The sequence below is a fragment of the Perognathus longimembris genome, chromosome 17 (assembly GCF_023159225.1).
Source record: "Perognathus longimembris pacificus isolate PPM17 chromosome 17, ASM2315922v1, whole genome shotgun sequence".
Lineage (NCBI taxonomy): Eukaryota > Metazoa > Chordata > Mammalia > Rodentia > Heteromyidae > Perognathus > Perognathus longimembris.
The window spans coordinates 50655168-50670265 of NC_063177.1; the positions used below are offsets into that span (position 1 = coordinate 50655168).

Here is a 15098-nt window from a genome sequence, read left to right on the forward strand (position 1 = left end):
GGTGGCAGAGCCGTACACCATGGCGGCCGCGGCCGCCTCCCCGGCGTTGAAGCGGCTGGATCTGCGCGACCCCGCGGCGCTTTTCGAGACGCACGGGGCGGAGGAGATCCGCGGGCTGGAGCGCCAGGTCCGGGCTGAGATCGAACACAAGAAGGAGGAGCTGCGGCAGATGGTGGGCGAGCGGTACCGCGACCTGATCGAGGCGGCTGACACCATCGGCCAGATGCGCCGCCGCGCCGAGGGGCTGGTGGAGGCGGTGCGGGCCGCCGACCAGCACTGCGCGAGCTTCCGCCTCCGCCAGGCCGGCCCGGCCGCGCCGCGGCCCCCGCAGGTCAGCCCCGGCCCCCGGGCGGGTCAACCCGGGCCCCCGGCGGGTCAGCCCCGGTCCCCGGCGGTCAACCCCGGGCCCCCGGCGGGTCAGCTCCGGCCCCCGGGCGGGTCAGCCCCGGTCCCCGGCGGGTCAGTTCCGGCCCCAGGCGGTCAACCCGGGCCCCCGGGCGGGTCAGCCCCGGTCCCCGGCGGGTCAGTTCCGGCCCCAGGCGGTCAATCCCGGCCCCCGGCGGTCAGCCCAGCCCCGCCCCGCCGCGGCCCCACGCTCACCTCCGGCCCCCCGCGGCCTGCAGAGCCCGCGCGCTCCTCCTTCCTCGGCGCTTCCGTGGCAGTTCCTTCAACTGCTTCGCCGACTTCCGGGCTGCGCTCCCGCACTCGCCGAGTCCCCGGGTGTTCCCCCCGCCCGCCCGGGATAGCTGGACGCGCCGGGGTCCCCGGACGGTTCCTGGGCACCTGGCCTCTGCCTGGCTTCCGGCCCCCCGGCCGTGGTTCTCGAGGAGCAGATGTGCTCCGTACGCACACCTGCTCCCCCGGCCCCCAGGCCTTCCTTCCTCATCCCTTCTTCCTCTTGCCTTCTGCGATGCCAGGCGGCTGCCCCGCCTTCGGGGGCTGTGGGAAGCCAGCGCCCACCCCCAGGCCTCCCCTTTCATTGTGGGGAACTCAGGCTCTTCTCACCATCAAGAAGATGACACCGGGTGGAAGGATGGGGTGGGGTGGGATACATGTTCGAGTATCAGAGCAGCATCTGACCCCCTAATGGACATCCATCTAGGTAAAAGGACCCGGGTGACACAGTGAAACAGGAATTTGCCCTGATCCTGGGAGAGCTGACAGGGAAGAAGACACTGCAGGAGTATCATCTCCCTGCCACCTGAAACTTTAATGCCACCTGGGCTTCAGAAAAGTCCCTGCCCAGTACACTGTGCTGGCACAATTATACATACACAGAAGGTTGAGAAGCCTTGGGAAATTCTGTGTGTCTCCTGCAGGAGGCCAGACTTTGCTAGGACTGAGTGATTTTTCTTCAAGCTTATCTTAAGGCTTATAAGCTAGAGATGTGGCTCAAGTGGTACACCAGCCATGAGTGGAAAAGGCCCACTGACTTAAAACTTAGTCTCCCATAGTATGGCACACCTGTAATACTGACACCTGGGAGGCTCACATGGGAAGATCTTGAACTCTAGCTTAGGCTGAGCACGTGCAGGTTCTGACTTTGCTCTGCCTTTCCCTGCAGCCCAAGCTGCCATCCCAGGAGCAGTTCTACTGCATGGCTGCTCAGATCAAGCTGCTCTTAGAGATCCCTGAGAAGATCTGGAGCGCCATGGAAGCCTCTCAGTACCTCCACGCCACACGGCTCTATCTGCTCTGCTGCCACCTTCACGGCCTGCTGCAGCTGGACTCCAGTTCCCGACACAGCCCCATCCTCTCTCGGTTTCCCATCCTCGTCAGGCAGGTGGCAGCAGCCAGTCACTTCCGGTGAGTGGATCCAGTGCAACCATCTAGTTATGGACTCTCATGTGGGCCTCCTCCCCTATACTTTTTGTTTTGCCAGTCCTGGAGCTTGAACTCAGGGCCTGGGCACTGTTTCTGACCTTCTTTTGCTCAAGGCTCTACCACTTGAGCCACAGCGCCACTTCTGGCTTTTTCTGTTTACGTGGTGCTGAGGAATCGAACCCAGGGCTTCACGTATGCAAGGCAAGCGCTCTGCTGCTAAGCCACATTCCCACCCCTTTCATATAATCTGTCCCTTCTTGATACCCTAAGGCCTTCACCCAAGATGCTGAAGAGTCCTTTTGGTCTTTGTCACATCTTCTAGGTCAACCATTTTGCATGAAAGCAAGATGCTGCTTAAATGCCAAGCCGTGTCTGACCAAGCTGTGGCGGAGGCCCTCTGCTCTATAATTCTCTTAGAGGAGAGTTCTCCCCGGCAAGCCCTCACCGACTTCCTGTTGGCCAGAAAGGCAACTATCCAGAAACTTCTCAAACAGCCACGCCATGGTGGGTGAGGCTCCTTTCCAAACTTTGGTCCTTATACATGGGTTGCTCAGGGTGAGCTGAGACTGAGGCACCTAGAATGCTCTGGCTTTAACTCTGCTGTTTCTTCTCCTAGGTGCTGGCATCAAAGCTCAGATTTGCTCACTAGTGGAGTTGCTGGCCACCACTCTGAGCCAGGCCCACGCCCTTTTCTATACTTCATCGGAAGGTCTGCTGCCAGATCCAGCCCTGCCCTGTGGCTTGCTCTTTTCAACTCTGGAGACCATCACAGGCCAGCATCCTACTGGTGAGTTCTCAGACAGCCTTCTTCCCGCTGCATTCACCTGATCCTTCCCCAGTGTCTGCCCCGTGCCAGCCTCTGGGATGGGGCAATGAGCGGGACAGGGGGACCCTTCCTTTGTGAAGGTCATGTAAAGTGTGTAAAGTGTTTGATGTCAGCCTCAATCATTGCTGTCAATGCAAAGCACCAGTTGCCTTGGGAACCCTGAAAGGAAGGATCTCAGGAAGGCATAGGCAGCTTCCTGGAGGAGTGATTTTGGAACCTGAGGTGAGTTAGTCAATGCAGAGATGAGAGTTTCTGAAGTGAGTTAATTACAGCAAGGATAGAGTTCCAGACAAAAGGAAGAGGAGTTGCAGAGTCTTGAAGCAAGAGAATGTTAGTGCGTTTGAAGGGCTGAAGAAAGCCGGGGAAACTGAGGTCTCTAGGGGAGGGGAAAGAGACTTGAAAAGACCAGAGGAGTGGTCAGCCTTGGGAGCTTGGACTACCAAGAACAATGGGGACCCTGCCAGCCACCTTCCAGACTTGGTGTGGTCCCTCTGTTACGTGTTCCTGTGTGCCCCATACTTCTATTGGGCAGCATTTATCTCAGCTGTTATTAAACGTTACAGGCTCTTAGGTGTCATGGAACCCCATGGTGTAGAGGGGTGCTGAGCAGTCACTAAGAAGCTGTCGCTGGTTGACTTGGACCAAGGAAGCGGCTTGGATTGGGAGGGAACTGTAGCGATGGGCTAAGAGAACAGCTCAGATATCCATCCAAGGGGGGAATATTTGATGGTGGCTGGACTGTGTAAGGTATGGGAAGAGCGATGACCAAGTTAATTAGGAAAGGAGCTGGTTTGGACAAGCTGGGGTGGGTTGTTTGAAAATGTGGCACTGGAGAAGCTAAGAATGGGTCTGGAGAGTGCACGGTGATTCTGGGCTTCGACCAGAGCAGAGAAAGGTCTGCTTGGAGACACAACCCTGCAGTGTATCTGCTCATGGTGGTGTTTTAGCCGTGGAAATGCATGAGAGCGGTAAACAAAATATGATTACATGATCCCTTGGAATTCTAGGCCTCCTGGGTCAGAGAGAAACGTAGGAAAAGTGGGCCAAGGAGATGATGGAGCAAGGAGAGGAAAGTCATGGCCGAGCAGTCATTCTCAGGAGAGTCAGGACCCCTTCCACTGCTTCCCTCTGCACACATGAGGGTACTAGGTTGTCCCACTTTCAAAATATGAGTGTTGACAAATCTCTCCTGAAACTGGAAAGCAGGCACAAGAGACCTTCGAACACTGTGCTTCAAGCCCTGAGGGCCTTCTTGCACAGACGCCGAGGACTGGCTCCCCCCCAGAGCTGTCCGGCACTGGCCCGTGCACAGCTGCCAGTGAGCGAGCCGAGCCCCACGGCAGACGCTTCTTCCCCTTGCATCCTCCAGGGGCATAGGATGGTGTGCAAAGGGGAAATGGCACCATCCACCCGTAGCCCATAGCTGCCTAGGAAGTGGGCAGATGAACTCCTGGGCCCGTCCAGGGCTGGAGACCAGCCCGGGCCATGTGGCAAAACCTTGAGAATTTGAAAGTCACATCAAGTACTGGACAGCTCTCCTTTCTTTCCTTCTCCTCCTTTGGTCCGCACTCACTTCCTCCTGGCCTGGGCCCTTCTTCTCAGCCAGGGCGGCCATGGTTGTAAGGAAGCTTCCATACCCTGACGAGGGAGGGCCTGGACACATGCTGTTCTGTCTTCTTCCTCCAAGGGTCCATTTTGACCCCACCAGAACTTCCCCGTAGGTCCCTTTGTAATGTGCTGTCCACAGTGGCCTCCATTTCCTCCTGTGTGGCCTCTTCCGTAGGAAAGGGCTTCAGCGTGCTGAAAGAGGAGGGGAAGCTCTGTAGCTGGTCCCGGCACCTCCCGGCTTCCATCACTGAGTTCCAGCCCACGCTCCGAACCCTCGCACATCCCATCAGCCAGGAATACCTGAGAGACACGCTGCAGAAATGGATCCACATGTAAGGAGCCAAAAGGGCATCCCGAGACTGCTCCTTTAGCTCTATGCAGCCTGAGTATGTATGGTCAGACAAGGGGCCAGGAGGCATGCGCAGAGAATTTCAGCTTCCTGGGTGATTAGGTCAGCCTCCAACCCCTGGCAAACGGCCCACAGCCCATCACCGTCTTTGTGGCCATTTAGCACACACTGTGGGAGAACCGGCGAAGAATCTGCTTTTCAAAATATTATGCAGAGGCTGGGGATATGGCCTAGTGGCAAGAGTGCTTGCCTCATGTACATGAGGCCCTGGGTTCAATTCCCCAGCATCACATATACAGAAAATGGCCAGAAGGGGCGCTGTGGCTCAAGTGGCAGAGTGCTAGCCTTGAGCAAAAAGAAGCCAGGGACAGTGCTCAGGCCCTGAGTCCAACGCCCAGGACTGGCCAAAACAACAAAGCAAAAAAAAAAAAAAATTCAAAATATTATGCAGAGGCTTTTTTCTTTATGTAAGAATATTTCTATAACTCCTGCACTCTTATTTAACATGATTTTTGTTGTTGTTTCGTTCATTTATTTATTTTTGCCGGTATTGGGGCTTAAACTCAGGGGTCTGGGTGCTGTCCATTAGCTTTTTCACTCTAAGCTGGTGCTCTACCACTTGAGCCACATCTCTACTTCTGGCTTTTTGGGTGGTTAATTGGAGATGAGTCCATGTAATTTCCTGCCCAGTCTAACTACAGATTGAGATCCTCAGATCTCAGCCTTCTGAGTAGCTAAGATCACAGGTGGGAGCCATGGGCACCCCATTTTTAACATTGATTTTTGAAGCCATTAGGGAGCTACAGAGTCAGCCTGTTGAGATGGCTGCAGACTGCACCCTCAATCCAGCCCAAAACGCGCTGTATTAATAGATTCCTATCAACATTGTGAATACACATATGTGTACATGCAGCTACAAAGCTTTTGTTTTATTTGGGTGTCAGTCCCAGGGCTTGCAATCAGAGCCTGGCTGCTGTCCCTGAGCTTTTCTGCCTCAAGCCTGGCACTCTACCACTTGAGCCACAGCTCCACTTCAGCTTTTTGATGGTTAATTGGAGAAAAGAATCTCGGGCTTTTCTGCCCTGGGTAGCTTCAAACCACGATCCTCAGATCTTAAGTCTCCTGAGTAGCTGGGATTACAGGTGTGAGCCACCAGCACCTGGCTAAGGTGCAAAGTTCCTAAGTAGGCTCCTGCTGTATTTCTGAATAGCAGTATGAAGGCCCACAAGTCCAGTCTCATTGCAGGTGTAATGAGGACATTAAAGCTGGGATCACCAACCTGCTGGCGTACGTGAAGAGCATGAAAGGCCTGGCAGGGATCCGGGACGCCCTGTGGGAGCTGCTGAGCGGCGAGCTCGCGGGCCCCGGCTGGGAGGCGGTGAGCCGGCGGCTGCTGGAGAAGCCGCTCTCGTTCTGGGAGGACATGTTGCAGCCCCTCTTCCTGGACCGCCTACAGGTGAGGTGGCCAGCCCTTGGGATTGGTGCAGGTCTTCCAGGTTCTAGAGCTGTCGGGTGGCCTCTGTGTCCTCTGTCAACCACACTGTGTGGACTCTGAATGCAGGACAGAGTGCCCATGGGTATGGTTGTTTTGAAATCTTCAAAGAACACGACTAGAACTCTCCCCCTCCTCTTTTAGACTCTGACGAAAGAAGGCTTCGAATCCATCTCCAGTAGCTCCAAAGAACTGCTGGTGTCAGCTTTGCAGGAACTCGAGAGCAGCACTGGCAGCTCGTCAAACAAGCATATCCACTTTGAGCAGAACATGTCTCACTTCCTCTGGTCTGAGAGTCCCAGCGACCTGCCCGCCGATGCTGCCTGGGTCAGCGTGGCGAACCGGGATCACTTTGCCTGTACTGGCCTCTCCATGAAAGCTCAAGCAATCAGCCCCTGTGTACAGAACTTCTGTTCTGCCCTGGATTCCAGACTGAAGGTGAAGCTGGACGACCTCCTGGCGTACCTGCCTTCAGATGCCGCACCGCCGTCCCAGGACGCTGCCTCCGGGCAGCAGGCCAGGAAGCCTGCCTTTGACAGGTTCGCGGATGCCGCCACTGTGCAGGACCTGCTGCAGACTCACTCCGTGGCCTGCATCCGGCACATCATGGACTGCGTCCAGGCTGAGCTGCAGAGCCTCAAGGATGTCGTGCAGGGACAGCAGGACGTCCTCCGTGGCACCAAGCTGTACGCCGTCCTTTTCATGGCCAGACTCTGCCAGTCCCTGGGTGAACTGTGCCCCCACCTGAAACTGTGTATTGTGGGTAAAACCGGGAGTGCCGAGAAGCCAGTCAAGGAGATGAAGGCTCCGAAAAAGCAGGGCAAGGGCTCGGCTCAGGAAATGCCTCCCGGGCAAGCCAAGTGGCAGGAGGTGAAGGAAGCCCTCCTGCAGCAGAGCGTGGTGGGCTACCAGGTCTGGAGCTCGGCAGTGGTCAAGGTGGGTGTTGACCCTACACCGCCTCCCGTTTCCCTCCCCTCAGACAAGATGAAAGGTTTTTCTGCCCGCACAGGGGAGCCGGCTCTTCTGTGTGAACACCACAGCCCCTTGCCCTCCACTGGTCTCTTACAAGGTGACCTTCTAGCAGCAGTTCCCATTGCTGATAGTGGGAAGTGCAGCGCTGGCCACTCATCCCCCGCCCCCCACCCCCACACTGTACCAACTCCCGTCACTTCACACGGCCTAAGCAGCGTAAGCTCACCTCCAGATCCCTCTGGTTGCTGTAAACGAATTTGAGGCCCTGAAGGACTTACAAAGCTGTTCACTCGTTTTTTTTTTTCCCCAGGTTCTGGTTCATGGGTTCACCCAGTCACTGCTTTTAGACGATGCTGGCTCGGTCCTAGCGACAGCCACCAATTGGGATGAACTAGAAATTCAGGAGGAGACCGAGTCTGGCAACAGCGTTACATCTAAGATCCGACTCCCTACACAGGTGAGCAGGTCCCACAGATAGGACTTGGACTCAAAGGATGGGATCTGCCTTGGGGGAACAAAATACTGCGAAAGCATGACCTTCTGAGTAGCTAAAAGTGAGGTTTCTGACTACCATGGGGACAGCATAGGTTAGCACCATTTAAACAGCCGAGTCTGTTAGTGCTTCCGTTTCGTACTGTGGGTTCCATGCCAATTAACCTCTTCCCCGAAGTGAAAGGGGCAGCGCCAGGTTCTGTCCCAGGGTCACAGGAGGGAGGACTCAGGAGGGATGCTGGGCCTAGTGAGTGTTACGTCAGAATCCACGTGCCCACATTTATTTCATGTCCGTTTTGATGCAAATTGGCAACATGATCTTCTGTTGTCCTTCCAGCCCTCATGGTATGTCCAGTCCTTCCTGTTCAGCTTATGCCAGGAAATAAATCGCGTTGGAGGCCAGGCCTTACCAAAGGTGACCCTGCAGGAGATGCTGAAATGCTGCCTGGCTCAGGTCCTAGCTGCCTACGAGAAGCTGTCACAGGAAAAGCACACCGTGGTGGGTGTCGGCTTGTTTGCCCGTTAGTAGCAGACAAAAAGAAAACAAAACATAAAGCCCTAACCTGGCCTTTTGGCTCCAAGCCATCCACACAAGCATTACTCAGGCCTCAGGGCCTGTACACATGATCTGTGGTGTTCGGTTCACACCTAATCTCCAGGGCCCACAGTGAGCAGCAGCTGAGGACAAGTGAAGAGGCACTGCCGCTAGCTCAGCTCGCTGCAGGCTTTGGGCAAAACCTTGATTTCCTCGGCCATTTCTTTACTCAGTAAATGGAGTCCCTGCCCCAAGCCCCCCTGCAGCCAAGCTCAGAATGCTGGCATATGAGAGGAGCTTCCCATGAAGGGAGTCCTTGTCTCCCAGCCTCCATTTGACCTCAGGGCCTGGGCACTGTCCTTGAGCTTTAGCTAGCACTCTGCCACTTGAGCCACAGCCCTGCTTTTGGCTTTTTTTGGGGTGTTTAATTGGAGCTAAGAGTGTCATGGGCTTTCCTTCCTGGGCTGGCTTTGATCCTCAGATCTCAACCTCCGGAGTAGGTTGGGTTAGGAATGTATGTCACCAGCGCCCAGCAGTCTTGTGCCTCCTGCCCTTGGCTTGTATTCCTAGAGACACTGGGCCAGTCCTGACTGGAGGAAAAATTCAGTCAAGTCTTCATGGGCTTCTGAGCTCCCAGTGCTCCTCAGGCAGGAGCCCCCAGTTCTTTTGACTTGACCATCTTCAGCACTGGTCTGTTTCGATGGGCCTTGGGTCTCAAACCTGCTGTTAGGTTTTGTAGTTTTAAGACCAAGATTAACCCAGCGAATACAAATAGCAGCTCCTAAAATACCAAGCTGTGGCTGCACTAGAACCCTTAGCTGTCCTGCCATAAAATGAGTCACATCTCAGCTGACTGGAATCCCTCTGCTTTTAGAAAGAAGGTGCTTTTCCTATCACCCAGAACCGGGCCCTGCAGCTCCTCTATGACCTGCGCTATCTCAGCACGGTCCTGACAACGAAGGCAGAGGAGGCAAAGAGCGGCCGGAGCAAGCCTGACACCAGGTAGTTTTCTCCTCCCGAGCCTCCAGGGCAGTCTCTCCAGTGCACCACACAGGCCGTTCCCCGCTTGTGGCGGTGACACCGAGTGGCCAGGAGAGCCGCACTGCCAGCTGAGCGCGTGCGCCTGTTCTCGGGGTTGCACCGTGGGGTGTGCTTCCCTGTCCACTTAGGGGACTTGGGGCTTACTGTCCCCATCGTTAGGAACAAGGCAGATGTCGTAAACACCTGTGACCCCAGCATTTGTGAGGGGAGGCAGGACGAATGCAAGGTCAAGGCCAGTGTGGCCTACATAGTGCGACCCTGTTTCATAAATAAGCTGAGGAACATCTGTAGCCTTTTACTGAGAAGCCCCCAAAGCAAGAGCTAGCTCTTCTGCACATGTACTAGGTTTATCTTAGTGAGTGCTGCTCATATGTGACCATCATGTGAAATAATGGCCACCTGCTGGACAAACACCATGGTCAAGTGAAGCAGGCAGAACCTCAGTAGTCTTGGTATCATTTGAGATTAGTATCCCCATTCCTTCCTCAAAAAAAAGGGGGGGGGGTGGTAATATAGAACAGATCTGTCTCAAGCCCGTTAGTCACTGAAGCAAAAACAGCCAGTAATTCAGTGCAACCAAAGCCACTGCCCTGGGGGGCAGGAGGTGGGGCTGGGAAGGTGGCCTAGCCTAGAGTGCTCGCCTCATATACATGAAGCCCTGGGTTCCATTCCTCAGCACCACATATGCAGAAAAAGCCTGAAGTGGGGCTGTGGCTCAAGTGGTAGAGAGCTAGCCTTGAGCAAAAAGAAGCCAGGGACAGTGCTCAGGTTCTGAGTTCAAGCCCCAGGACTGGCAAAAAACAAAACAAAACAAAGCCACTGCCCGGATTCCCCTAATAGATGTAAAACGCTGTTCATTATCTTTTATCCCTATCCTCTCAGATTGGAGAAAGTGACTGACTCTCTGGAAGCCCTCATTGATCCATTTGACCTGGATGTTTTCACGCCCCACCTCAACAGCAACCTTAACCACCTGGTGCAGCGAACTTCTGTAAGTACCAGCAGGAATGGAGCGTGAGCACCCACCTCACCAGTGCTGGACAGTGGAGCACAGCAAAGTGCCGAGGAGTGCTGGGACAGGGTTAGGTAGAGTCTCACAAGCTGGGCATCCAGGATCTGGCCCCTTTGTTAGAGGTAATGATTGCTACTAGTTTTACCCAGTCTTAGATGAGGAATAAAGAACCACATGACTGGAACTCAGATCTGGGCTATGGCAAAAATCAATTTAACCTTCTAAAACATATTAATCCTCGGGGCTGAGAATATGGCTTAGTGGTAGATTGTTTGCCTTAGCATGCACAAAGCCCTGGGTTCCATTCCTCAACACCACATACACAGAAAAGGCCAGAAGTGGTGCTGTGGCTCCCTAAGTGGTAGAGTGCTAGCCTTGAGCAAAAAGAAGCCAGGGACAGTGCCCAGGCCCTGCGCTTAAGCCCCAGGACTGGCAACAAAACAAAAACGAATCCTCCAAAAAGCATTCTGTGAAATTATGGTTAGAAGTCACAGTAATTGGTTGCTATCACTTTCTCATCGACCCCACCCCATCTTGTGTGCTTCCTTTCTTGCTTGCCAGGTTCTATTTGGATTGGTAACAGGTACAGAGAACCAGTTCACCCCCCGGAGCAGCACGTTCAACTCCCAAGAACCCCATAACATACTGCCTCTGGCCTCAAGTCAGATCAGGTAAGTGACTACAGGAGGTGGGGGCTGGGCCCAGGGCTGCCTGGCCGTGCCTGAATTCTCCCTTCTCCTTGGAGGTTTGGACTTCTTCCACTGAGTATGACAAGCACCAGAAAGGCCAAGTCAACCAGCAGAGGCATGGATACACAAGCCCAGGTGAGTGCCAGGCCAGCCCTGTGGCTCCTTTCCCCTCTCCCACCGGCCACTGGGTCAGCACCCTTGGAAATAACTGATAAAAACTGAATGACAGTGCACTAGTGCTGCTTTTAATGGCGGCGCAATAGAAAAGTACAAGGTCTTGCTAGCTCGAGCTGATAGAAACTTTAAAAGACACCAAGAGACACTACCAGATAGCCTCATGGTAGAAATGTTTCCCAGGCCGCAAGGCTATAAAATGTGCAGGACAGGATGGAGATGGCCACTTACACTTAGAAGGGCGAGAGTGAGGTTCTGCCAACCTCGCACTGGGATGGGACTCGCTCAGAGAAAGTCCTTGTTCTGAGCATTGGTTTCGTCTTGAGTCTTTTAGTTGGGTGGGAATTAAAATTTACTTTGTGTTTTACGTTTTCTGTTAATGCGCGTTTTGTTTCAGTGGGATGCTATCCGTTAAGCCTGCAGCAATCCTCCTGGGTATTTCTGAATTGTGTTGTGTACATGTGTGTGCAGAGCTCAGCTTGTCTTCTTACAACATTTAGTTGTTTACTTTATTATTAGACAAAATATTAGCAATGTATCCTTTCCATATTCCCTGCCATCAAACGCATTAAAATCCAAAGTCCTTGGCAAACATCTGGTTTTAAAATCTAGGAGACAGTAGTTTAAAAAACAAAAAGCTTGCCATTGCCCCGAGGCCCCACCTGGGCTGGAACTCACCTGGCACGGGTTTCCACGGCCCACAATGCCCTGTGAGTCCTTGCTAGTGGAGGAATGCCATGGAAGGAAGGGGGTGCATGTGTTACTGTTCCCCAGTCCTATTCTCCAATTTCACTTGGTCAGAGTAAAATTCCATGCTGTACCCCGGTCCTTTTCACATCCCTGCAATCAGCAAAGTCCTCAGCAGAGCCATACTCGCTTGCCAGTTCTGCAGTATGCCGTGTGGCCCCCGAGTGCAGTGCCGTGGAGTGGCGGGGTTGGGGGGGCGGGCAGGAGGCTGGGGGGGCTCTAAGGCACTTCCTCTATATCCAACGGCAGGTTGACCCCCTGCCACTCTCGAGAGCAGGTGACCCAGCGAATCCTGGCTCCTTGTTCAGACAGCTCCTCAGCGATGAAGACGACTCTTCTGCATCCTCATTATTCAAACTTGGCTGGCTCTCTAGTATGACCAAGTAACTCGGAGAAACGCCCATCCTGTCTAAATAAACACTATTGCATTGTCTTTCCTAAAGGTGCCTCTGCTTGTTTGTTTCTAAACTCACCTCTTTTCAGTTTGGGAGATGGAATGTGGTCCCCTAGTCTCCATCAGGGGTGACCTTATCCAAGTTTCATCCACTTGTCATGTCAGGCACCAGATCAGACAGTGGGTGTGCTCAGCATCCAGTCATCTGTGCCTTAGTTTACCCTGCCAGTTGGAGTTACCAGGAGCTGCTCAGAGTCCAAGTAAGACAAAAGCATTTCTTGAAGTGGAAACTGCAGTTCTTTTTACTAAAGTCGGAGGTGCAGACTGGAGGAGCGCTGATGTTTTCTGTGGATACAGGAGTCTGAAGGACTTGCCTGGAAACGCTGCTGGCAGAGGAGACACGGCTAGGGAGGCCACTTCACGTCCCATGTGAATCCGGCTCAAGTCTACTCTCCAGTTCCAATGGAAGCATCCCTTCTCAGGCTAGCTCCACACAGAGGTAGCAACATAGTCCATCCCAGTGCAAGACTCAAGCTTTCTATATTTTGAGGGAAAACTTGGGGGGGGGGGGTTTCATAGAAACTGGATTTTCATGACTAGTTTATTGAATAAAAAACTGATTCTGCACTTGGTAAAGGCCCTTTTACATAAAAGTCGAATCTAACTGACAGACTTGGAAACGAATCTGAATGAGACACTATGGACGCAACACACAGGTTTCCTTGTCTCTACCTCGATGCCTTCCCTCCTCCCTCAATCCTATAAAAACCTGCTCCGAAGCCCCTTGGAAATTGCAATAGTGCAGCGACACCACAAGTAAACAATTGCCTGTTAACCTGTTATTTCAAATATAGACTGAGAAGCCAACAGGCATTTTTGTGTGCAATTTTTTTTAAAACAAATTGTAGGTTGAAATACCGAATCTGCACAGCACTGTCCCTTCACAGAAGGCAAGAAGCTGCTGGCCCCTCATGTGGGAGGCCGGCCTCGGTGCTGCAGGCTGTGAAAGTGAGCCTCCTTCAGGGTCTGGTTGATGTGGAAGTAGAGGCCTTGGCACAGTGCAGACTGCTCGGGTGCCGGCTGAGGGGTGTTGGGGCTCGATCCTGGGATGACCTGGCTCAGGCTCTCCGGCCCACTGGCCCTGTCAGGACTGTTGATGCTGCTGCTGCTGCTGCTACTGCTGCTGCTGCTGCTCCCACCACTGTCACTGCTGGAAGACTGCAAGGAAAAAGAAGAGCCAGGGTTGCCATCAGCCTGTCTTGCCGCCTAGGAGCTGGACTGTGGGTGAAAGCATAACCTCTAAGTCTTCTTTCTGGTCAGCAGGGAGCCCCAGGATGGGCACATACTGGGTTATGTGGTCTACCAGACATGCCATGCCTGGCTCCACGTTCACAACTACCCTGGCAGGACTTGTGCTAAACTACCTAAGGAGTGGTAGGTCGGGGTTCAGGCACTGACCTTCCTACTCCACGTCTTTCAACAGTCAGTCCTTTCACTCATCTTTTCTACCTACTTGAACCCAGTCATCTCCAGGAGGGAAAGCAAATCTCTAGGGCAGAGTGCTATTACTAGACAGAGTGATGTCCATTGCAAGACAGACTCGGGCATAAGCTTTCTCTATGACAACTCAATTACTGTACCAAGAAGAATGAAAGTCAGGATTCTATGCATAGCCTTTTACATATTTTTTTTAACTTGGACCTTCCATAGCTTTGGTCTTTTGGTTTTTTCCCCTTGGACAAAAACATTGGTTTTGAAATACCAGTTATAAGTATGTAATGTAGTCTTTATATACAAAAGACTGGTGCTTAATGCTGAAATAGAACTATTGTAGTTGCTTAAATATTTTATTTATTTTATTTTTTTTGGTAGGTCATAGGGCTTGAAATCTGGGCCTGGGCACTGTCCCTGAGCTCTTCAGCTCAAGGCTAGTGCTGTGCAACTTGAGCCATAGCACCACTTCCCGTTTTCTGGTGGTTAACTGGAGATAAGAGTCTCATGGACTTTTCTGCCCAAGCATGCTGTAAACCGCAACCTCTACCCTCAAGATCTCAGCCTCCTGAGCAGCTAGGATTACAAGCGTGAGGCACCAGCACCATGCACAATAAATCCCCTTTATAATTTGTGGTTTTTTGTGTGTGCCAGTGCTGGGGCTTGAACTCTATCTGGGCCTAGGCACTGTGCCTAAGCTCCTTTTGCTCAAGGATAGTGCTCTACCACTTGAGCCAGTGTGTCACTTCCACTTTTTTGAGTAGATTGTTGGAGGCAAGAGTCTCGAGACTTCCCAGCTTGCGAGACTGGCTTTGAACCATGATCCTTTGATCTCTGGCTCCTGAGTAGGATTACAGGTGTGAGCCACTGTAAAAGCTTTTTGGCAAGGAAAATTACAGATTTTCAATATAAAACAAGTATATAAATGCTTCCACATACATACTCATAGTTTTTTTATCCTAACTCCCATCTATTTCTTGACCAAAAATGACATCAAACAATATGAACATAGACAAGTGATCTAAAACAGCCAGAAAAGGCAGTTGACAAAGCATCCATCAAGTGTTGCCAATCTACAGACCTTGGAGCTACTAACAGGTTATATAACCCACTGCCCACTGGCAGTCTGATTAAAAGGAGAGTTCACAAAATGATTAGAGTGGGCTGAATGAAATCAGAAGGCAGGGCCAGCAGCATTTAATGGAAAGGGTTAAGTAAAGGCTAATTCAAGAACAAAAATTTTAACTCTACAAACATCTTTCCTAACCCTGCACAATCACCCAGAATGGCCATAGACATCTTGCAAAGGCCATGAATGTTTAACAGAGGTCACTACACTGGATCAGAAACCCACCGCGAAGAACGCTCTGTTTCCTCTTAGTCTGTTTTCTTTACTGTTTCTTGTTACAGGTACTGTCTGAAAATCAAGGCAAGAACTAGAATCAGTTTCTA

The 15098-nt window shown here is 52.6% G+C and overlaps 2 protein-coding genes across 6 annotated transcripts in view; one reads left to right on the forward strand and one right to left on the reverse strand.

The window, feature by feature from the left end:
• The window catches only part of Cog1 (component of oligomeric golgi complex 1), a 21071-nt gene continuing 5973 nt past the window's right edge, over positions 1-15098 (forward strand). Inside the window, exons 1-14 of one of the 3 annotated variants that reach the window (XM_048365239.1) lie at positions 1-331; positions 1565-1806; positions 2147-2328; positions 2441-2611; positions 4434-4590; positions 5853-6063; positions 6244-7035; positions 7382-7528; positions 7901-8062; positions 8973-9100; positions 10022-10130; positions 10713-10822; positions 10897-10975; positions 12008-12148. In XM_048365239.1, the coding sequence (XP_048221196.1) occupies positions 20-331; positions 1565-1806; positions 2147-2328; positions 2441-2611; positions 4434-4590; positions 5853-6063; positions 6244-7035; positions 7382-7528; positions 7901-8062; positions 8973-9100; positions 10022-10130; positions 10713-10822; positions 10897-10975; positions 12008-12148 (2943 nt within the window). In that variant the 5' untranslated portion in view covers positions 1-19. Of the gene's footprint in view, positions 332-1564; positions 1807-2146; positions 2329-2440; positions 2612-4433; positions 4591-5852; positions 6064-6243; positions 7036-7381; positions 7529-7900; positions 8063-8972; positions 9101-10021; positions 10154-10712; positions 10823-10896; positions 10976-12007; positions 12149-15098 lie in introns of those variants that run through there. The other 2 variants (XM_048365242.1, XM_048365243.1) reach the window with 2 other exon arrangements.
• Positions 11064-15098, reverse strand: part of Fam104a (family with sequence similarity 104 member A) — an 18303-nt gene continuing 14268 nt past the window's right edge. For 2 of the 3 annotated variants that reach the window (XM_048365245.1, XM_048365247.1), the window contains exons 3-4: positions 15001-15063; positions 11064-13373 (exon numbers count right to left, since the gene is read on the reverse strand). In XM_048365245.1, the coding sequence (XP_048221202.1) occupies positions 13125-13373; positions 15001-15063 (312 nt within the window). In that variant the 3' untranslated portion in view covers positions 11064-13124. The remainder of the gene's footprint in view (positions 13374-15000; positions 15064-15098) is intronic. The other variant, XM_048365246.1, reaches the window with a different exon arrangement.